The 25407-nt window shown below is 38.9% G+C and overlaps 1 protein-coding gene across 1 annotated transcript in view; it reads right to left on the reverse strand.

The window, feature by feature from the left end:
* The window catches only part of RPL9 (ribosomal protein L9), a 110785-nt gene extending 85774 nt beyond the window's left edge, over positions 1-25011 (reverse strand). Inside the window, exons 1-3 of the mRNA XM_089411272.1 lie at positions 24771-25011; positions 24606-24671; positions 24333-24460 (exon numbers count right to left, since the gene is read on the reverse strand). Of these exons, the coding sequence (XP_089267398.1) occupies positions 24333-24460; positions 24606-24671; positions 24771-24845 (269 nt within the window). The 5' untranslated portion in view covers positions 24846-25011. The remainder of the gene's footprint in view (positions 1-24332; positions 24461-24605; positions 24672-24770) is intronic.
* Positions 25012-25407: the final 396 nt, after the last annotated feature.

The following is a 25407-nucleotide window of genomic DNA, read 5'->3' on the forward strand; positions in this document are numbered from 1 at the left end:
GTGGGTCCCAAAACCCTTATCACATAAACTCAAGAGGACTTAGACCTTTCAATCAAATTTATGTCAATCTTTAAAATCCTTTTAAAGTTAAATGTAATAATGTTTGTGAATTAAAACTTTATGAAAGGGGCAAAGTAAATTAAATGTGGAAATTTTTAATTTTTAATGGGCCAAATGCCACTTAAAAATTAAATTGAATTTTTATGAAAAGTTTAATTTTTAAAATGGGAAAACCAAAAATCGAAATGAAGATTGAAAGAAGGCATTAAAGTAAAGAAAAGCAAAATTGACTTTTTGTTTTTTTATCGTTAAAGCTAACCCTAAAAGAAATAAAATAAAATAAAAAGGAAACCAAATTAAAGGTGAGGGAGAGGAAACGCTACAGAATAGAGTTTGCAGGTCAAAGGTTTGCAGGTGGGAGCAGCGATAGAAAAAGGAAGACGCAGTAGCCAGTGGAGCAAGGAATGATGGACATGGATAGCAGCAAAGGAAAGATGCGAGGAGAAAGGGACACGTTTGCAGAGGGAAATGAACAATGACGCAGAGAGATGAGGAAAGTCGACCGAGCTAAAGAGTTGGGCTCACGCAAGAGAAAGGAGAAAGCAGAGGAATAAGGGTTGAGGGCCAGCGTGGAAGGAGGGACAAAACACAACAGGAAGAGGACTGTGATTTGGAAAAGAGAGAAAGAGTCAAATTTTGCAAAGAGAGGGGAGCAAAAATACAGCAGAAAAGAGGAGCAATTTCGAGTAGAGGAAAAGAAAGGAAAAACGCTGAGGGTTTAGCAACGAAATTTGAAGGGTTTCGAAATGCCGTGGAGCAAGAAAAGAGGGAGGAGAAGGCTGGATTTTCCAAGCAGCGAATAGGATAAAAAATGGTAGCCCAAGGACATTGAAAATTTCCCAAAAATTTAAATATCAAACTGATATATTTCTACTTTAAAAAATGTTCTCAGAGAAAACCTCAAATCTGAAACTTCCCTACAAACAAATTGTTTCTGAGACAAGATCTTACCCTCCAAGGCCTAGATCTGTCTTAGATCTTGAAAATTTTCCTTGAAAAATAACTTCAGATCTACACCTGCAAAATGGATTAAAAAAAAAATACCCAAATCCCGATATATACAAAGAATAAATAAAACGCCAAGACCCAAATTAAAAAATAAAAAATAAAAATAAAAATAAATAAATAAATAAATCTCAGATCTATACAAATGAGTTATAGATCTATCAGATCTGAGGAGTATGAGTCCAACTCCGCTCCCAGATTTGTAGATCTAAGGCTCTTCCTAGCCAGATCTATCAATTTTGCACAAGTTATAAAAGATATTTAAAATTTTTAATGAGGTACTAGCCCAGAAACACCCTGCAGAAAAATAGATCGTTAGATAAATCCTGAAGCTTCGATCAAGTAGGCTCTTTAGAAATTATGCTTTGAGAGTCGGCTGGTCCAACCAAGGACTATCCCCAAACGCTCAATTAAAATTCGAATGATCTTCTGCAAACACTAGATCCAACTGTCAAATCAAGTAGAGAAATAAAATAAAAATATAATTTTCAAGAACTAGATATACCTGCTAATTCAATCAAATCAAAATTGTTACCCTAGATCTAATAAACTGAACAAGATACCTATGCACAGGTCATTCCACAAGAGCTATTGATTGACAATTTTCAAATAATATTTAGCAGAAAAATTTAAAACAATATTACCATAAATTCGAGAAGAGGAACACCACCATCAATGGAAACCCCAAAAACTTTTGCATTATATTCCAGAAATATTACAAAGAGAGCTTTGAGAGCTTAGTACACGATCTAAAGATTGGATAGAATAGACTGACACCAACCTCTAATTTATCAATAAATTCTCCAACTGCTAGATGGCTTGATCCCTGTCAAATTAATCTCGACTATTCATAAATATTTAAATAACTTTAATCATCACCGTCGAAATTATTTATTTTTTGAGGAAAAATCGAATTTTTCATTTAATTGATTTTTTATTAACTCAAAATTATTATTTTGAGTTAATTTCCTCAAAAATTGACCTTGAGTTAACCACCAAGGCCCAAGGGTCCAAAATTTCTTGATTTCTTCAATATTCCCTTGGCCGAAGACCTCCAAAAAATAATTTCTTTAAAACCCACGAATTTTACCTTTGGAGAAATTAATTTTACCTAAGACACAAAATTAATTAAATTTCTAGCTTAGGATTTTAAATTAATTTTTCTAGAAAATTCAATTAATTGACTGATGAGGGGATTAATAATTTTTCCAACCTTCTAATATTTATCCATGGTGTCTAATTATAAGGGACCACACACTAAATATTTTTTACATGAAAATATTACAATTTAATACATGAAGGGGGAACACCCATTCGTTATAGACCCTCAAATATCTACCCAATTCTGCGACTCAAAATATGATCTAGTAGACCAAGTAATTTGTAATAAAATAATCTAGCCAATTAGCTAGGATTATTCCCAAATTACTTTTACAAGGACTCGATAAAAAACACTATGACTCACTTAATATCTTGACGACAAAATCCACCTTAGCTTTGGGGTGAGGTTGGAGGGAAAAACTTTATTGATCATTTGTGTCTAGAGACACAGATGAATCAATGAGACAAAAAACCTCCTAGGATAGAAATCGTCACCAAAATACTATGCTTACCTAGGTTGTTACATACATGATGGTCTTACTAAGATCATTTACATTATAACCATGCAAAATGGGTTTACATCTTTAACAAACTATCGACTGATGATGAAATATGAATGATGCAAACACTTGAACATGATAGATCCCTTTTGCGAAAAAAGAAGGTATTGCTATGGAGTTGTTGACACAGAGTGGTCAACAGAAGGTATTCATAATGACTCATCAGGATATTCTCAAGTTGAAATATTCTATAAGAAAGGATCCAGATTGATAAGCATCATCAATAAATCACCATAACCAACATTGTTTAATTACCAAGGCCTTGTCAAGTAAGCTCTATCTCTCCATTAGATCAGAGCACAATGTTGGGAGGAATTTCAACAAGACACTACACAACTCCTCTCTGAGGCACATACTCCACCTAGGTTCCTCAGAGTATGTCCTCCACAGGACCATTTCCTAATTCAGTGTCACAATACTTGACTTAGGGGTGTCATTCCTAATCGGTCACAGTACTTGACACAAGGAAATGTTGATCCACAAACCATTCTTAAATCGGGTCAATGTACTTGACTTAGGGTGTTAATCCTAATCGGCCACAATACATGACACAAGAATGTCAGTCCATGATGCTTATCCAATCTACCATTCTCCCTATCCGGGTCCATGTACTTGACTTAGGGTGTTAATCCTAATTAGTACATGACACCAAGAGAAAACAGGTGTCCATCCTTACTCCCTCTCAATCTAGGAGGAGTTATCCACAAGCCCAAAGCTTGTCTCATTAGCTACCTGTTCATCCGTGGAGATCTAATGTAGCTTCTTAGCACCCATCAGCTCCATATCTCGAATAGTGGTACTTAAACATAATGTACTTCGACCTTTCATGAAAAAACAAGTTTTCTGACAATCTTCATAAAGCTTATTACAGACTATCACGATCGAGTCTTGCATGCCATCAAACGATCCATCAAACATTTATGGCGCCAAACAACTTCACAGCTAATTGCACAAGCTGCCATATATTCTTCTTCCGCAGTGCTAGAGTTTTGCTTCTTGCTCATCCAAGAAACCATAGCAAAGCCCATGCAGAAACAACCACCAGTAGTACATTTTCCATCATCAGCACTACCAACCCATTAGAATCAGTGTAACCTTGCAATCGAGCCACATGGCCTGCAACATATCTGCCCACAGCCATACATGATCATCCACGAAATTTCAACTAGGCCCCCACTGAATCTCGTTTGAGGTCAACTCTTTCTTGAGGTCAAAACATGACTTACTAACAACTCCGTCTTGAAGCAATACATTCTCCACAATTGCTTCCTCTGACATATGAGCCTACTTTTTATCAGAAGCAAAAACATATGAGATCATCCTTGATCCAATCAACCAAGCCCAAAGTACAAGGTCTTCTTCAGTCATTCTTCTTCAAAAATTTGAGGTAACATTTCTAACTGAGACAGATGCCTTATCATGATTCTCTCCCTCTTACTTGGGAGAATCTTCTTGCTTCCATGTTGCCATTTGTTGCATGCTAGAACTTGACTTCTCTTAGATACAATCAAGGGATACGTCAGACTCCTCCTGCAATCCAGTCTTCTATAATTCTAGAAAGTCCTCTTGCTTTTCTACGTTCTTCCATTTCCTTCATTTGCTGCCAAGGCCTAGGAAGCCCTTGTCATCAACCTGCAATCCTCACTAGGATGGAAGAACAAATACAATTGAGCAAAGTACATAGACAAGAGATTATCTAAAGGTAAGAGTCAAGACACTAACAATAGCAGTAATCAAAGAGAGAATATATAGAATACTTATCTTTTGACAAAAGTCAACTCCCTCATACTCTTGGACTTCTTGCATTTATCTTGCAACTTCATCATCCACGTCCTCAACATCAACATGATGTCATATTCTTCTTGCAAAATCTAGGGTTCCTTCTTTATAGCAAAAACTAACATCCCTATGGTACAAACCCTAGAGCTTTCTTGTTCAAACCTTCACTAGGGTTCATGGACCAACACACTTGATTATAGCTTGATAAATCAAGATTTTTCCTTTCAGCCTCTTCTCAACTTGCTATGGTTTTGTAAACCCTAGAATCCCAATCTGCAGGTGCCCAAATGCCAAAACCCTAGATTCTTTACGTCATCAATTAATCAATATTTAACCTTGACTTCATCAAGCCAAGTAACCTAGTTTCTTAGAATCATTGTATCCTATCAAGGTAGATTTCAATACCCAAGCACATATGGCATTAATGCTTTAGAAGTTCAGATCCCCTTAGTAACTCAACATCTTTTAGTCCAAAATCCTTGGCTTGTAATGATGAGGCAACATTAGATCTCACAAGTCAGACTTCAAATTGTATTGATCAAAAGGCTTATGCCACAAAAGATCAAACTTCCACAATTATGTCTAACAAGTTCAAGAAACATCCTCCAATTCTTTGTCCTATTGCTAATAAATTTGCCTTGTCAAGAGAGACGAACATGGCCTCTTATATAATGATTTTTCTCACTAGAACTTATAGCCCATACAATGTATCATATATAGGGCCTTAGATGCTACAGTGGAGCATAAGATTGTAGGTTCATACTTCATATCATTTCTTATCTTGCTTTTGACAATACTTGTATATGATTCCTTTATACATAGCAGATCTAGCATTCCATACAATGTGTGTAGCCTCATTCATGAGCAATTGTCTTCAAATTTTGATAGTTGATCTCTTACACATATTGCAGAGCATAAGGAGTAATACTTCGACTTTACTGGTCCCCAATCTTTGAGTACAGTGGTAAAGCAAAATTTCTTCAAGGTGCTTATCAAGTCGGCTCCAAGCACTATCATTGGTCCAAAACTAATGCAGGAGCATGAGACTTGAAGACAAAAGGCTTCGAATTTTATTCCAAAAATACAAAAAAAAAGTTTACAAGCAAAGGAGTGGGATCCTTTAGCTGTCACTTTACAAAGCTTTCTAGATAGGATTTGAACTAGAATTCAGGGATTTGGATTATCTTGTAATTAATTCAAGTAGTTAGGCTTAGTTGAGATTCTCGAGGAGAATATCATGCAGATTAGATAGGATTAGGCAGTTTCGATCCATTGATTTAGGATCTGGTTGTTGTATGTACAGGTATTTATGTAAGTTTTGAATTAATGTAAAGGGATTTGGCTGTGGAGGATTTAGATGGATTTATGTAAAATTTGGAATCTCTCTATATCTTTGTGTATTCTGTGCATGAATGGTCAATCCCGGAGGTTTGAAGTTCCTTCGAAATATCTCTGAGTGTTGTTGATTTCCAGTTTGCCCTTTAGAATTAGAGTTTTGTATAATCTTGTGTTATCGCATTTAAATCTTCATACACTGCACATTTAAATAATTTGAGTGTATTTCAAAACCACAGGGTTTAGTTAGCGATATCCTGAATATAACTTAGAGACAAATTAAACTTGGCGGAGCGCTAAAACCTTGGCAGAATGAGGAAAACCTGATAAATTCGCGAGAAACCCAGGAAAAGATCTGAACCGTCTGATCGACAGATCTAATAGATCTAACAGTCATCGCATGCCAACAAGCGCAGGCGTTAGTCAGAATAGAAAAGCGGTCTTCATAGGTGAAAGTCGTATCTCGCGCGGTCTCAAAGTGGTAAGTTGTATTTTGAAAATTCACGTGATTAGTCTTAACAGCCGACACGTAGCACAAGAAAACTGCTTTTCTCGCGTGCTCTCGGCTCGTTATACATCGCGCATTATTCCACGCGAGATTACGCGACAACCATTGGATCAAGCAAGATTGATCAACAGTGGAGATCGTCCGGCTAGTTTGCAAGCGGGGAAAGCGATAATCGTCAGATCGAGGAATGAGATCGACGGTGGAGGTTTAACGCGCTAAAGGTTTATGGAATGACAGACGTGATAAGGTTATAAACTAGGATTTTAATTACTTTCGGTTCCGTGGAAAAATAGAAGGTTTGCCATATATTAGGTAAATTTAATAGTTCTGTTGTTTTTAGTAGAATAGATAAAACTGGAGGTTGATGACTAATTCTCCAAAGGAAACATGAGAAGAAGTTCCACCCGAGCTTGAGGAGATCGTTTCTAGTTTTAAACGATTATCCTTAACACCTGCAACTAGCCCACCAAGAACTTTTTCCTTTCTATTATGTATTAACCAGAGATCTCGTAAGCTAGCATCATATCCAGCTTCATCAGAGACATAAAGAGAACTTAAATTCTAAGATCAATACTTTCCGTTAGTAACATATAATTTATGAGGTAATCCGAGCTCTTGGTCTCTTAGCAAGTCTTAGCTATCTTTGTTTAGTCTCCATGTAAATCCATTATTCCAAAGCTCTCGTTCCTTCTATAAGATGTCTTGGTCACAACTTCATAAAGGTTTCGGTTTGCCACATAGTGATCTTGAATCTTCAGCATAAGATTTGAATGCTTGTTCCCCTTTTACAACGGTTTGCTTCCAGCACTATTATATAAATTCAGGTCTATCTTTTTATGCCACAGTGCTCTGAAAACATGTCATGGGAACTTTCATGAAAACATGTCCTTCTTCTACAGAGATACATACAGACCATTGATGTTATGATCTGCTCCCTAATGGATTTGAAAGTTGATAAGAGAACTTGGGTTTGAGACCTTGGCAAAGCTCTCATGTCCATCATAAGGCTTCTTGTGACTTGAACTAGGGCAAAGGATTTGATTGCCCTAGCTCTGATACCATGTTCAAATTCGATTGCAATGTTGAATTTCTTATCGTGATTATTAATTGTGACCAATGTTGTGATAATCGCGATTGGGATTAAATTGGCGAGAGTCTGAAAAAAACAAAAACAAAAAGCAAAAAGCAAAAATTGTAAAAATCGATAAAATTTAAAAAATACAAAAAAAAAAATCATTTTTTCAAGTTTTTTAGTGTCTAAAGCATCTACAATATAAAATAAATGCATTGACAGATAAATATGAAAAGAAAACTAATATATAAGATGTATATTATCATAATATGTATAGTGCTACATCACACATAACAGCGAATCGTGTCCTAAATCCTGAGTCCTGACTCAGCCTCAAAATATCAACAAAAAATATAATAATGTATCTCATATCATGAGTCAATTGTCATATACAATGAAATAAAACAACTAACTAATGATTTCCTCTGCCCAGATTGCGAGAAAATGTAACAGTTTTCCCTCTAAATGAAGAAGGCCCTGGGGCTAGCATTGGAGTCTAACGTCCTATAGGAGCCATAGGAGGTAAACCATGTCCTCTACTGGTGACCATGGTAGGTGGTGTCAGGTCCTCCTCCTCCTCTGCAATTGCTACCCCCTCCACTACCTCCTCCTCCTCCTTTGCAACTGCTACCCCCTACACTACCTCCTCCTCCTCCTCCTCCTCCTTTGCAACTGCTACCCCCTCCACTACCTCCTCTAACCAATCAGGGGTTGATTCCATGATAGGCCTCTCGGCCTCAACCCTCCATGCAAAAGTGGTGTCAATCCCATCCAATGAGATGGCCTCCACATCAGGTGTCCTCTCAAGTTGCCTCACCCACAATCTGAGATTGTAGTAGACATAGACCATGTCATTAAGGAGTTTGGACTCCAACCTGTACAAGGGTAATAAATTATATAATATAAAATAATAATTATAAAAATAATTTATTATATTTTTTATTATTTAATGAATTCAAAAAATTAATTGGAAAATTTTTAACATGTTGCGCTTCTTGGTGTGTATTTTTTCAAACACACTCTAGTTGCGCTCGCATCCGGAGGAGCTACATGTTTGGTTGAGCACTAAAATGGCAAGCTTTTGGAGATTGGGTACTCTGCCACCATAGCTTCTCCACCATGCATCTACAACAAATAAGAGAAGCATAAGAAAAAAATTGAAATTTGAAAGTTGAAGCAAAGTATGAACTTTGAAAGTTTGAAAAGACAATGAAATTTGAAAATTGAAACAAACTAAAGCTTGTTGTTTTTCCACGATTCTAGTGACTAGGATAGAATCTTATATCACTAACGCTACCAAACCAAGAATCACAATGAAGCTACTTTACACAGCGGAATATAAACAACAGTAAATCTACGAGTGCACAAAATATACACAACTTTTTAGACAATTTTGTACAATAACCCAACTTCGTTATATTAATCAACCTGAATAATACAACAGTCTAGGGGTCCCGTACCAGGAATAATGGCTCTCAAATATCCACTAGTACAAGAATACAAAACTAGGGCTTGGTGTCAATCCATCGACAACCAATCTACCCTCAACAAGATACTCAGATCATCTAGGTAACGTAGAACTCCTCACCGTTGCCTTGGTCGTACTTTGTACCTGCCCGGTCCTTCGGCTCTCAATCTGCAGAACTGCCTCTATTACCGATCCAAGTCCATCTAGCCACTGAACCTCAGCTATCCAATATGCTCACTAGTTGTGCCTTAGTCCATCAAGGGCACAACGCATCGAGACTCCTGTCGAGTTGTTCACAACTCCATTTGTGAACAACTCTCCACTGCCCATTGTTGCTCGTCAGCTACTCAGGCACTTCAGCGCACTATAGTCTTTTTGTGTTGCTCCAATGAAGACTAACATAGGGCACGGAGGGTTGCCACCTATCACTACAAGATGTCCATCTCCCACAATGAACACGACCTAAGAGGACTGCCCATCTTCTGTTGCAGATATCCTTCTCCACACGCAAGTCTAGGGCTACACAAAACTGCTCCTGGTTGATCAAACTCTTGAGCTCTTCTTTTGCCACTCTATAAACCACCTGAGTCCATGAAGATGGTACACACCAGGCTCCAACTTGGGTATTATCACGCTGTCCTCCAACAAACCATAAATGCCCAATCAAATGTCCACACTTGATCCACTCTCACACTACCCTCCAACAGACCATGAGTGACCAATGTCGTTGTAGCATCTGCCTCTAGTTCGGGCATCTAATCATCTAGGAAGACCCTACCTCTTTGGCTGTTATAGACTCCACCAAATTGTCCTATCCTAGGACTTCATCAAACCATCAATCAAGGGACATCTGCAAGCAATTTGTTGCTACCCTCTTGCCCAGGATTGTGTGCACCAGCAAGTCTAGTTAGAGCACATCAACAGCCCTTAACTCTTGCTCCAAACACTAGTCTCCTTGTCCAACCTTGTTGCCTTCCTGCACTGCCCTTCTAGCCACCCTTCTGCACTATTATGGCTTCAACACACCACCTTAAGGCTCCTACAACACCACAGAAGATTATAGCAAGGTTTTGGCCCTCATAGACAAGGAAACCATCTCTATTTGGGTTGCGGCCTACTTCAGAAGTCTCTGGCTAGGGTAGAGTTGCCTTCCTAGCCCTCTTAGCCCACACAAACAATCCTCCAATGGTGTTGTTCCTACAACACCTTACTGCGGCCCTAAACAGAGATACTAAGCATCAAAAACATGCACAGAAATCACATCAACTTCCCTCATTTTTCCTTGATTTGGGTTTGCTCCTCTGTTGTAGATTTCGATGACCTGATTAGGGCTAGTATCCTCCACTTCAATCATTGGAATGTTGCTCCACTATGTTGAGTTTTGGGTTTGATTCTAGCCCTACAAACAAGCTTGCAGCCCCTCACAAACTCTGATCTAGGGCTGCAGCCTTCCTAAACTCAAAAATAGACATGCGGCTCCAATATACTAGAGAAACCAACCTTCAATTAATCGATAAACAGCTCAGAAGATACCCTAAGGAACTTGGCCTTGCTGCTAGGTCATTCTGGCATCCAAACAATCACAAAGAGGCCTAAACTAAGCCTCTTCTCCTTTGCTGGAATCAACCCTAACCTGCATCCCAAAACAGAAGTATCCTCCTCCTCTTTGCCCTAATGCGAGTTCCTCTCTTGTGCTCTAAGATCCTCCAAATGATCTCACACCACTCTCCTTTTATAGGATACATAAGGGCTCCCACGAATTCTTCTAAGGTGGCTTGACAACTCATCATGTGGCTTGTCCAACTCAAGCCTACATGAAACTCAACCCACAAGCCCACCTTCTAACTTCAAAAATTAATATCTCTTCAACGACAACTCAGAATCGAACAATTCTCGATGCATTGGATTTGTCTCGTCATCTACGATCATTCTCATCCATCACATGTCGCAATCTCGTCACAGTTTTGGCCCAACAACATTGGGTGCAATACCCCAGGCTTGGGTTTCAAGCTTGTTATCTCTTAGAGAAACCTTGGTTGTTAGGGAAAAACTCTAAGGTAACCTCGAACCTCTTTGAGGTTGAAAGTTGGCCCTTCAACCTGGAGAGGGATCTCTCCCTAAAACACAACTACTCTAGGTCACTGTAGTAGTAGGTTTTACACTTTAAGCTCTATGGCCAGATTTAGTTTGTAGGATGAAATTTGGTTGGGCTGTATATAAAACACACCATTGGGCATGGAGTCTAGTTTTATCAAATGATGTTATAGATCTAATGAGCAGGACACAAAAAGCAAGGTAGTAATAACTCCTTTGACAATTTGAGAGATTTAGAAGAAGAAAACTGAAAAGAAAACAAAATTATAGTTGATAGAAGCAACAAGTACTAATGACTAAGAAATACAAGAAAGGAGCATGAATGAATCCCAATCTCAAAAACTAAAGTTTCCAGACATGAAGAAGATTTTTCATAAACAAAGAAATAAAGGACAGGGTACTACAACACGTGAATTTTTTGCAAATGCTCATCAAAACTGCAATATATTTAAGATCGGCTCAAATACACTAGAATGCTAATGTTTTTAAAATAAAAACCAAGCTTTTTCCATTCTTCAGAAATTGTCTTTATGGATATTACATCAACTTATCACAAGATTATAGTTTCAAACTTAATTACAATAATCCAAAAATATCAAAATATTCTAAGTTCATGCATGTGGAAAATATCTTTAATTACATTAAGTTTTTTCTAAAATAAAATATCTGCCAAAAAATATGCTAACATAGGCTAAGAAAAAGTATCTTCAAAATATCTTCCTCGAAAATTGAAACAGGTCCCTAACTGATAGAACTGAAATCCTCGTTGGCAAACAAGTCCCTCTACAAACAGGTTCAATTCTTCACCAAAAACTGCTTTTCTGTTAGAGTTCCTTTTCCCTCGGGCTTCCTGGTGAAATTTGTTGATATTGTCACTGTCAGCTTCTTTGGTTTCCTGAGTTGAAGATTTCGCCGATAGTGGGAATGTCAGCTTTTCTCTTGCCAAAATTTGTTGACAACAGAGATGTCAGCGCTCCTCTTCAAAATTGCTGACAACAGAGATGTCAGCACTTGTTCCTGAAAATTGCTGACAGTGGAGATCATAGAAAATTTTAAGGGCGAATGTTCACCCTTTGGCGAAATTAAGGGGTTTTAAATTTTTAGTGGGCGAATATTTTGTATCATAGTACATTTTTACAAATCACCTCAAATAGCCCACCTTATTTTAAGGGAGAGGGTAAAAAAGGTAAATTTAGCCCCTGAAATTAGGAGTTACAACCTTCCATTCGCCCATTTTCAAAAATAGGTTTTATTTAAGTGAATCCATTCGCCCATTTTCAAGAATAGGTTTTATTAAGTGAATCATATGGGCCAAAGGCCCAAATACCATATTTATAAAAGAGGTATGGTAAATTAATAAAAATATAAACAAATGAGAGGTATGGTAAATAAATAAAACATTTTTTATATTTACTCCATAAGTCACCTTATATACATGCAAGGGTGTAAACAAATAAAAATATAAGTAAAGTGGAGGTATGGTAAATAAATAAAACGTCTTTTTATACTTACTCAAAAGGTATGGTAAACAAATAAAAATATAAATAAACTAGCCACATGGTAAATAAATAGAACTTCTTTTTATATTTAGTCCATAACCCTCGTTCTATTTATGAAGGCTCAAGAAAGAGGTTTTATTTAAGTGAATCCTATGGGCCAAATACCATATTTGTAAAAGAGGTATGGTAAATTAATAAAAATATAAATAAACGAGAGGTATGGTAAACAAATAAAACATTTTTTTATATTTACCCCATAAGTCACCTTATATTTACGAACACTCAAAAAATGCTTTATATTTAGGTGAAACCTATGGGCAAAATACTATGGGACAAATACCATGGACTAGATTGTTATTAATACCATGCAAAAAAATCATTATTAACCCTAATATTGGTATTAATAAAAATAAAAATGGCACATGGTATTGACCCATGGTATTCACCAAAATGGCACATGGTATTGACCCATGGTATTCACCTGGAATGTAGCCTATTTAAATGGGGGAATTAAACCAGCATAGATCCATCTTTACTCTGGATCTACTAACCCCCGAGAGGTATCAAATATCGTGATATGCAAACTCGCATAGAGTGAAAAAATATTTGATCCGATCAAGAGTAAAAATGGATGTTGTAATTTAATGTATGTTAAACATTTTAGCTTGGCTAAATAAAAAATAAAATAAAAATCAACTATTAATTTTATTAATTTTTATAAATTACTAATAGTAATTTTTAAGCTCCAGGTTTATGATAACCCATCGTATTGACCCATTGTAATACCATGGTATTCAAGTGAGCATAGACTATTTAAAGGGGAAATTCTATCTTCTTAGATCCATCTTAATTCTAGGTATACCAAGTGCTCAGAGGGATAAATAGATTTCATCCCCCTAAGAGTGGTAGATGTGGAGTTAAGATGGATATAGGTTGGTTTTTATGATAATGAAGATATTAAATAGACTTAGGAAATTATATTGTAAAAACATCTTAAGGTGAATGGTTAAAGCATAAACATTGGACAAGTATATTTGTATACTTCTGTTTTAAACTGAAACAAATCCAGGGCTAAAAGGAATGGATTGATTGCACTAGTCATCCTTCTATAACTTTCCAACATATGCTGGAGTAAACAGATTGTAATTTGGGTAATTTTTCTAATTGCAAACAGGAACATACTTGTGTATTGGCAGGGTGGTTACGAGGTCCCTAGAAGTGATGAACTTGAATTTTTCTTGGTTTTATATATAGTATTAAGTTTTTTCTCATGCTTTCTGTGAATGGCACGAGTGAATTTTATCCTACACCCACTAGGTTATCGATATGTAATTTCGGTAATTTTGATTTCAAAAGATATTTTAAAGAAATGCAATGATTTCATTTGTGTATTCAATAAACACAAGATTTTATAATTGAGTAAAATATTCGCCCTGCTTGGTGAGAGATTCGCCAAAAAATTATATATACATATCATATTATTGATAAAATCGCCTTCCATTTTTCCTATATATCATGGAGATTCGCCCATTTATTATACATGTAAATTTAGGGGGGGTTCTTAAAATTTTCCCTAGTGGAGATGTCAGCTCCTGCTTCTTTCAAAATCACTGACAGTGGGAATGTCAGCTACTCCCTGCTCTGCTGTATGTAAAGACGTTGTTAAGCACACTATCAACAATAAAGCCAAAATTGTTGTTTCTTAAGTGCATAACCAAAATTTTCAAAATGACCCCAAGCCTCCTAGTTGATGGTGTTGGCTGCTTTTAGAAGCACATCCACCTTCTCCAACCTCTGTTTCTTGCTTTGCCTTGTCTCCATAGGACCTTTTCCTTTAGTTTCTTTGTCTCTGCTCTTTTTAGAGCATGCAGTCTTCTTTTTGTTGATGATAAGGTCCTTCAATGGCAAATTATCTACATCAATTACCTCCTTGGCCAAATTTGGTTGCTTCTCAATTTAATTTTAAACCTTAACTTATTTGTTGGCCTTGTATGAGGTTGTTTGCCTCCTTTAAGGGTTTCAGACAGTGTTTCTTCAGCTTGGGTCTCAACTTTGACCTCTTTGCCTTTAATGATCTCTGGCATAGTTGTGTCTACAGGGGAGGCTTCAACAGGTGAACTCATGGCCTGGGGAGAACTGATAGCAGAAGGTAAGCTTACAGGGGATGCAGGGTCTAGTTTACTAAGCCTGGCACTCTTTCTTTGGTAAACTTTGGGGATTTTAGGGCCAGAGGATGTAGAAGGGACCTCTGTGTCTTTTTGGCTAGGAGTTGGCTCAATAGGGGCTATTTCTTGAGTCTTTTCCCCTGTTTAACAGTTTTCTTCCTTCCTCTTAAGGCCTTAGGGGATTGAGGTTGAAAACCTCCCCAAAATAGGAAGTGGCTCCAAGTTCTTCCTGCTTTAGCCAACTGGTTTTCAATCAGCATTTTAATGAGGGCTTTGTGATAGACATAGTGGGAGGAGGGGTCTGTTCTTGCTCTGAAACGAGTTGCCATATGCCTGAGACTCTCCAACAAATAGAAACAAGTGTTCATCCTAACCTGACTAGCTAAATGTGCTAGGAAATGAAAGTGGTAAAGGTTTACCCGATTGAAACGCCCCTCACATGTAAAGTACTATTGAGTTATGTGAAGCAGGTCATGCCATTTATCCTCCAACCACGATTTTTCCACCCCTGTCTTCCAATTTTTGTCTTTGAACTCTGTCTTCAAGAAAAATGGGACATCGATCCCAGCTAATACATGGCTTTTGAAAACCCGCTCTCCATCTGCAGGTAGGGTCGTAGCCTCTGTTATTAGCTCCTCCGTAACTGGAAAAGAGAGTCCGCCAATTTCCACCCGGTTGCCATCGAAACCCTGAGCAAACGCATGAGCTACGACATCGTGAAAATATGTGCATCAGTGGAAGAATTCTTCCCACCCTGCCTACTGAAATTATTGTTGGATGTCAGGATAGATCATCAACAGATCTGGTGCTTTGGGCTCGGCCCAGTTAGCCTTGTCGCCTTTCCCCATCGCAGACTTTAGTTGGAAACAAAAACACCGAGATTTGATCCTGGATCTTTGCGGGAGAAACCGGATGAAATCTTGCCAGACGTTACCAATTTCACAGCAAAATAACCAAACTTACAAACGAAATCACCAATTTACAAAGTGAAATGAGTTTAATTGGTGGAGAGGGGAAATCATTACAATTCGGGGTGAATTCACGTTTTAAACCATGATTAATCGATAAACAATATACCGATGGCGGCAGACAAATCAATGATTTAACATTACACTTACTCGTGGCATGCTTGCAAACCTTATCATTGTCGCTAACATGGTTAGCGTAATTCCAAAATTTAAATTTGAATTTTGTTTTTGGCGTTGACAGTCAGCCTGTCAATTATATTGGAAATGCTGATAGGCCCGTTGTCTGCGAATTTCTTCAGAAAACATTATCGGAACATTAAAGCGCTGATAGCCCCACTATCGATGATTTCCCTGTTTATTACGGCTAAAATGTTGACACTGAAACTGTCAGCATTTTCTGAAGAAAAAAAATTAAAACAGAGTTAATGCGACAACAAAGCCCACAAGTCACTTTTGTGGCACTCCAACCTCCAATCCCTGAACCCTAGGGCTTGCAGTACCTCCCAAGCTACAAAAATCAACACTCCCTCTTAGCGAGGGAGTTATTTCCAATGCTAGGAAGTATCCATCAACATCATCCGGTGACACTAGCCCACCTGGCATCCATCATTACAACATACTCTGTAGAATGAACCCAGCAACCTCACTAGTGCCTCTACCTCATCACATCTGAACCTGAAGATCCCAAACCTCCATAGAGCTGCTCCATCTGAGGCTAGACTCCCTCTGAGCCTACATGATCTCCATTGGCTCAGTCCTGCAAGCACTCATCCTCCTAGATCAAATACCACTCGTGCAAATCCCTCCAATCTCGAATATGCAACATCACGATGCGATGAAGACTCTAGCCTCCCAATCTGTAGTCCATCACATGAAGCTATCTCGATCAACCTGATCTCGTCCATTCCAAAGAAACCCTTGAGTTGTCCCAACCATTCATGGTAAGACATATGAAGCCCACAATCTGCAAACCGCCACACAACATATTGAAGTGCACCAAGTTCACCACCAATCCACCAGAACTCCCATCCCATCTCGCCATGTACCCTGTCAAGACAACATCTCCATGTCTCCAGCTAAACCCTCTGCTCCATGATCTAGACACCCACAACTCCCTCTGAGTTGCTTCGTTGTGCACACTCTGATTCACTGTCCCTCAAAGTCGCTCAGGCATGCTTTGATACCATGTTGTTTTTCCACGATTCTGGTGACTAGGATAGAATCTTAGGTCACTGACGCTACCAAACCAAGAATTACAACGAAGCTACTTTGCACAACGGAATATAAACAGCAGTAAATCTACTAGTGCACAAAATATACACAATTTTGTACAATAACCCAACTTTGTTATATTAATCAACCTGAATAATACAACAGTCTAGGGCTCCCATACCAGGGATAATGGCCCTCAAATATACAAAACTAGAGCTCCTCACAGCTGCCTTGGTCATACCCTTTACCTGCCCGGTCCTTCGTCTCCCGATCTAGAGCACTACCTCTATCACTGATCCAAGTCCATCTGGCCACTGAACCTTGGCTATCCAATCTGCTCACTAGTTGTGCCTTAGTCCATCAAGGGCAACACATCGAGAATCTTGTCGAGTTGTTCACAACTTTGTTTGTGAACAACTCTCAACTGCCCATTGTTGCTCCTCAGCTACTCAGGGACTTCAGCCCACTATAGTCTTCCTGCGCTGCTCCAATGAAGACTAACATAGGGTACGGAGGGGTACCACCTATCACTGCAAGATGTCCATCTCCCACAATGAACACAGGCTAGGAGGACTACCCATTTTCTGTTGTAGATATCCTTCTCCACATGCAAGTCTAGGGCTACACAAAACTGCTCCAGGTTTATCAGACCCTTGAGCTCTTCTTCTGCCCCTCTAGCAACCACCTGCGTCCATGAAGATGGTGCATACCAGGCTCCAACATCGACACTATCACGTTGTCCTCCAACAGACCATAAATGCCCAATCTAATGTCCACACTTGGTCCACTCTCACACTGCCCTCCAACAAACCATGAGTGATCAACATTGTTGTAGCATCTGCCTCTAGTTAGGGCATCGAATCATCTAAGAAGACCCTACCTTGTGGCTGCTATAGACTCCACCAAATTGTCCTCTCCTAGGACTTCATCAAACCATCAATCAAGGGACATTTGCAACCAATTTGTTGCTGCCCTCTTGCCTAGGATTATGTGCAACTACAAGTCTGGTTAGGGCACATCAACAGCCCTTAACCCTTGCTCCAAACACAAGTCTCCTTGTCCAACCTTGTTGCCTTCCTGTACTGCCCTTCTAGCCACCCTTCTGCACTATTGCGGCCTCAACACACCACCTCAAGGCTCCTACAACACCACAAAAGATTACAACAAGGTTTTGACCCTCATAGATAAGGAACCCATCTCTGTTTGGGTTGCGGCCTACTTCAAAAGTTTGCAGTTAGGGCAAAGGTGCCTTCCTAGCCCTCTTAGCCCACACAAACAATCCTATAATGGTGTTGATCCTACAGCACCTTACTGCGGCCCTAGGCAGAGATATCAAGCATCAAAAACATGCATAGAAATCACATCAACTTACCTCATTTTTCCTTGATCTGGATTTGCTCCTCTACAGATTTTGGTGACCTGGTTAGTGCTAGTATCCTCCACTTCAACCCTCTTTCTAACCTCCAAAATCCTTAACTGTTGCAGTCAGTCCTCATTAGAATGTTGATCCACTATGCTGAGTTCTGGGCTAGATTCCATCCCTCCAAACAGGCTTGTGGCCCCTCACAATCTCTAATCTAGCATTGCGGAATCCTTGAACTCAAGAATAGACCTGCGACTCCAATATACTAGAGAAACCAGCCTTCAATTAATCCATAAATAGCTCAGAAGATACCCTAAGGAACTCAGCCTTGCTGCTAGGTCATTCTGGCATCCAAACAGTCACAAAGAGGACTGAACTAAGCCTCTTCTCCTTTGCTAGAATCAGCCCTAACCTGCGGCCCAAAACAGAAGTATCCTCCTCCTCTTTGCCCTAATGCAAGTTCCTCTCTTGTGCGCTAAGTTCCTCTAAATGATCTCACATCACTCTCCTTTTATAGGATACACAAGGGCACCCACGAATTCTTCTATGGTGGCTTGGCAACTCACCATGTGGCTTGTCCAACTCAAGCCTACATGAAACTCAACCCACAAGCCCACCTTCCAACTTCAAAAATTAATATCTCTTCAACGACAACTCAGAATCGGACGATTCTCGATGCATTGTATTTGTCTCATCATCTACTATCATCCTCATCCATCACATGTCGCAATGTCATCACGGTTTTGGCCCAACAACATTGGGTGAAAAACCCCAAGGCTTGGGTTTCAAGCCCACAAGTCACTTTTGTGGCGCTCCAACCTCCAATCCCCGAACCCTAGGGCTTGGAGTACTTGCCAAGCAAAAAAAATCAACAAAGCTTACCTGGGATTTTGATCTTCCTATCATGGATAGCCATGTCAAAGCTAAATGTGTCACCTGTCATCTTGTGTATCTCCATTTCTTTGGAGATTTATGCACGTTCTGTTGGAGATGACACCATCATTTGAACACAAGTGAAGAATCCATCCATGACCTCAGCATCAAATATGAAACCACAAGATGAAGAAAATGTGGGGTTCAGGTAAATCCCTACAGCATGAATGGGATGATGGAGTGTATTATTCCATCGCTCATCAATCACTTCCCATATGAGTTGTTGTTTCTCAAATCCCTCATCCCCCTTAACATCATAATAGATATGAATGGATTCTTTTGCCCTATCCATGACCTCATACAAGTAGCCCCTTGCGGGTTTGTCTCCATCAACTAATCGAAGAACCTTTACCAAAGGTTCAGTAATGCTACACACCTCCTACACTCCCACCAAGAAGCTTTCATGGTATGAAACTAGCCTGCATATGGCCTCTCCCTCTGGTTTGCAGCTATATGACAAAGCACACCACTCTTCTGAAAGAAACATTCTCTTCTTATCCCACATAGAATTCAAGAGGGATTGAAGAGATATGAAGCTAGTGGCAAACCATGTAATGGCAGGGTGTTAATTTTAGGTATGTTCTATGCTAAGAGCAATTTATTTCAATTTTCACAGTTAACTCCATATCTTTTCCAGATTAGTAATCACATCAGCATTAAAATAAACTGCAGATAGAACATAAACATAAGTCGCAAAAGACAAGCCAAGACAAGAGGACACAAGATGCGGCGCTAGCCAGGGACAAACCCCAATGTGAGGAAACCCTTGATCAATTCTTCTTTTATGTTCTTCAAAGTTCAGCACAGAGAGAGAGAGAGATAGTACATTTACAATAGAAGTCAACACTTTGACTTATCTAGGTATGAGCATAGATCATCTCCTATAATGATGATACATGAGATCAGTTGAAGACATTCTGCTTCAACTGATTCTCCAAGGTGACGGCTTCACCTAACATAGTGTGGCAACTTGTAGTCATGTTGCACCTAGTCACTGAGCTGCTCCCATCTGCTCCCATCATCACGCTGCTCCTTGCTAACATGCCCATCATGCTGCATCATTCATCATCATGCTGTTGGGATCATCATCCTTGCTGCACCTCTGAGATCATCACTACTGCATCAAGAACTTCATTATGCAAGGTTCTTGAGAGCATCATTGCTGCACCATGACTTCTCCTTGAGATTATTACTGAGATGATCTCTGCACCTATGAAGATCACGACTGCACATTACTGTAGGATGAGATCATTGTGAGATCATGATCCTAGACACTGATCCTTGCCAAAGCTGACTCTCCTTGACTTGGTGATCATTGCTTCTTTCATCATGTTGAGACTGTAATGATCATACTACTTATGATCCTTATCATCTTGACTGCCTCTAAGATACTTATTCATATCAAGAATACTAGATTTGAATACTGTGATGACTATTGACACTGTATGTCTCCTTTTACAGGTATGCCGAGAAGCTCTTGATCAATACTGAAACCTACTTCATCATTGTGGTTATGCCGAGATAGTAACATATACATATGTGAGACTGAGATGACACCCAACGTAATCCTCATTAAGCCGAGACAATGTGCAAAAGAGTAGATCTGCTTTAGGTAATCTGAGTTACTGTTGTTCATTGCATCTAAACTGCCACAGGGATACCACCGAGATCTATATGCCGAGACTGATCCTTGTCATGCGAGATCAGATGCCGAGACTGCTCCTTGTCATGCGAGATCATTCTATCTGTAATGTCGAGATTGTCATCATGAGGATTAGATCTATGCCGAGATTGTATCTAGCCCAAACTTCAACTCACTGCTGCGTCCTCACACGAGGTCATTTCTGCTCCATTTATCCGGGATCATGACTGCACCTAAAACCCAAACGAGGTGCAGTCAAATCCTTACTGTGGCTCTACTCCTTCATGCGAGATTTCAGAGGAAAATGCGAGATTCTTTCTCTGCGTGAACATGTCTCCTTGACTGCGTGAACAGGTCTCCTTGTTGTGTTTAGATGTCTCCATTGACTGCGTATAAGGTGTCTCCATTGACTGCGTTTTAGCTGTCTCCATTGACTGCGTTTAGATTTCCTCATAAGCCTGCGGCTTACTGCGGCTAGGGCATCATCTACTTAGCCCAACGTACTCTTAGTGTCTTTCTCCTTCACCAAAAACCCAAAAACGTGGAGAGGAGGAGATCACATGAAGAGTGTGTGTCTCAAATGACTTCAAGTCCTCTCCTATTTACACTAAAACGTAGATGATGAATAGACATGACTATTGGGCTTCTGAGCCTACACAAGTTGCTGGCCGACTTGACAATTTGTCTTATAACACAAAAAAATTCATAACTCCATGAATACTTATCGGAATCAGACGATCTTTAGATCAATCCTACACCTCTCGATAAGAGGGATCCAATAAAAATATCAGCTGCCATAAATAAGATGACCCACATGGAGTTTGGCCCTAGTTACCAATTTTAACACAGGGCACACCAACTCCTTCTTGTTGGTAAATGTTCTCATCAAATGAAGCACATATGCATGATTATATATAAATTTTGTAACGTTTTTTGATGATTCAAAAATATCCTTGACAAAAGGAATTTTGCCTATGTCCTCCAACATCGAGTCAATGCAGTGTGTAGCACAAGGTGTCCAAAATAAGTTAGGATGCCTCTCCATAAGCATCCTACTAGCAGCAACATAATTTGCAACATTGTCTGTTATGACTTGGACAACATGTTGTGGACCCACCTCCTGAATGAACACGTCCAACAAATCACATAATAATTGTGCATCTTTGATATGTGCAAATGCATTAACAGATTTCATAGACATTGTCCCCTTGAGACAATTAACCAAGAAGTTAATAAGGGTTCTACCACCATTTTGATCAATCGAACCATCTAACATCACAGTGCATCATGTTTGTGCCCATGAGCCCCTAAACTCCTCCAATCTCTTAGTGCATTCGGCCTTTTCATTTTGAAGAATACGCCCTCTAAGTTCATCATAGGAATGGGCTATTGTACCTCAGGCCAACAATAGCTAAACCATTTAACATATTTCCTTTCTTTTCCCCAGAGTCTGGACCTTTACAATTCCATGTGAGGATTTGTGTACTTGTTTTTATTTTTCAATGATCTCACCAGGACCAAGACAATAGTAGACTACCTTTCTAGGGCTTTCTATATAGCTATAACCAAATCACGAGTCTCCATTTTGGATTTCCTTCCTCCAGTGGATCTAGGATCTTCCACCTCTGTGATCAGCTACTTGAGTCCATCTCTCTTAGGAGAGGATACAGAACTACATTCTTTGAAAGTTAGAGATCACTTTAGGGGAACCTTCGACCACATTTCTCAAGGCCTCTTCAAGTAGGCCCTCCTGACCAAAGGAACTAAAATATTCTTCATTATTTGGTTGTGGAGATTGCACCCTACCATTCAGGTTCTCTAAGTTCAAGGTTTTTTCTCTTTCTTAGCTTCTTCCGTGATGTCCTATTGTATTTCCCCTTCCTCTCTAAAGGTTATATGGGGCACTTAGGTTTTCTTGACCTCCAAACACTTTATTTACTGACCCTGAGCCCACTGCACTGAATCTGTAGTGATTGTGGGATTGCCTTGTTGCTCCTACTTGCTATTGGTGTTTACGGCCTTGATTCTACTTCCCATTATTACCATTAGCTACCTACGTGAAATTCAGATTCATTTTCATTCACTTAAAGGAGATGTCTCCTGTTTTGGATTACTCTGCAAAATGGTTGTATTCATAAATGACAACATCCAATACACTAAAAAGGAATTTATTGTAGTTCATCTTCTAGACGTGAGTCCAATTGTCAAACAAGTTCAATAGCATTTGGAAGTCCCTTTCCAGGTCAACGTTTATGCAGGTAAGAGTGCAAGTATAGAAACTTGCTTTTGGCTCCTTTGCCTCTCAAATTTCTAGTTAATCCAAGTATTTTCTGAGAGAGTGAGCAATCAACTCTAAAGTTTCGAGTTTGCAAAGGTTGAGAGGCAGAAGAGGAAGACCAACCCATAACAGGATGGCCTTTGGGACCTGTTTCTCTTGGTCATAGTTCAATGGCCACCACTCTAGGTACAGGCCACAGAGACCTAAAAGCCAAGGGCCATTTCTAAAAACAAAACCCTATCACTCTGCAGTGAAAAACGGAATGGGCAATATCCTTTGCCACAGCCACAGAAATTTGGAAAGGACTTGGGCCTTCAAATGAGATATCCAATGCTTCTTAATCAAGCCCTCGAGGGTTTTATTATTAAACTATGCCCTAGTAAATTTCTCCACCATAATCTGGTCTGCATGACACAGAGTCTTCTTCTCCAGTTTGATGGAGAGGACTTTAGGTTTCAACACTTATTCCATCTTCTTAACAATCACCCTCTGGAAGTTGCAGATGCTTCTCTAGCTTTCCAGGAAGAAGCTGCAGAAGGATTTTTCAAAGATTTCGTAGCTGCCTCGATGGATCAAAAAAGGAGGGGAAGCCACCCTCTCCCCCTTGGCGAAGCCATTGCAGTTGCTCAGCACAGAGTTTTTAACTGCAAAATTTATTATCCAGGATTCCTGTTTAACTATATGAAAGTGGGTTAGTAAAACAAACATTCTATCCCATGGGATTTAAATGCACAAGCACATTTGCAATCGCAAATTACAATTATTGATATGATGGCTATGCCATCGTTGGAAATGCAACTGCTATTCTTAACAGAGACCATATTTTCTTTGATAAAGGAAGGTTTCGTTTTTTTGAGAGGGAGAATGATAAAGGAAGGTTGTTGTTTTTCAAGTGCTTCCTTTAAAAGCATTATAACTGGCCCAAAGAAGTTAGGTACTACAAGCTGCAAATTTGGGCAGATAAAATAGCTCAAAGAGTGAACAATTCATACAAACATTATGACAACAGGACATTTTCATCAAAATCACTCCAGATTTAGAGCTGACCCCAACCTCTTATTCATTTCTAAAGGGAAATTGAGCATTGGTAGTTGGCCTGACATGCCACTCTCTTAGCGGACTGCCCCATTAACGTAAGGCTGTCTTTTCAAACTTGATAAGCATTGAATTGAAAGTTAATTAGTTAATGCCAATCTTCTGCCTCTTGAGATTTGAAATTCGGCGTTCAGCTATTGAATCAAGAAAAGGAATGGGAAAAAATGCATAAAAGAAAATGTCATTGAAACTTACTTCAGAAATTCTGGGGTAGCTATCTGTGCTTGGCCGCGTGGAAAGAGATAGTTGCGGAAGTACCCAGTTTTCACTGTCACTAAATCACCCTTGTTGCCAAGCTTGGATACATTATCCGTCAATACGATCTAACAGTATAACAAAAAACCAAAAAAACACCCTTCAGTACAAAAGCACCTTATAATAAAAGGCCAACCCATCCTAAAGGAATTTTCGAGAACAGAATGTGTCTGACCGACGAAAAAACTAATGTGTAAAGAAGATGCATATTACCTGACGAGTTTTCTGAACTTTTTTCTGTGCAAATATGTGAAAGGATGGGCATTTTCTAGTGTTGGCCTGCACTTAGAAACCATGGCATTGCATTGATGAAAAGACAATAATCATTCAACGATTCAAAATGGTGGGGGAAAGAAATGGAGTAGAAAACATAGATACCGCAGTTGATTTCGTAGCTTGCAGTGGAAGATTCTGTGGCCAAATTGAAGAGTGCAACGAGAGTGCCATGGTCATATTCCTTTGTCTTCTGTATTTTCACTGGGTTACTGGCACAAATAAATAGATGCTGCGGAATTCTTGCCTCCTCCTTATCCTCTTTCCGAGTGTGGACATACAGTGCTGAGCTATCTTTCCGTGTAAATCAACTCTTTTTTCAACATTTTAAAAATTGTGGGGAGACCTTTCTGTTGTGTGCCTTGTAAATAAATCCCATATTTACGAAAATCGTGAGATAAATATCATTCGCTTTTTGCTCTGAGATATCAAATAGAAAGTTAAATATGCATAGTATAATGTTAAATTTAAAAAACATAACTTCGAAAATGTCTTTCGATGTCATGCTGTTATTGGTGTCATTGATATTGGTTGATATTTATTCATTCTACTAAGTTAGTGAATTTGGTAGGTTCAGACTCAGATGTTTTATAAATAAGGTTGTATAGTTAGTGTTTTTTGTCATTTAGTTTAATAAAATATTTTAATGTGTTGTATATATTGCAAAAAATATAAAATTGTAAAATGAGTTATATAAATATTTATTTAATTTTTTTTAATATAATTAAACATTTTTTTGATA

This window comes from Pinus tabuliformis, chromosome 3_1, assembly GCF_031772625.1.
Source record: "Pinus tabuliformis cultivar Carrire ecotype Pingquan chromosome 3_1, CPIR1, whole genome shotgun sequence".
In the NCBI taxonomy this organism is placed as follows: Eukaryota; Viridiplantae; Streptophyta; class Pinopsida; order Pinales; family Pinaceae; genus Pinus; species Pinus tabuliformis.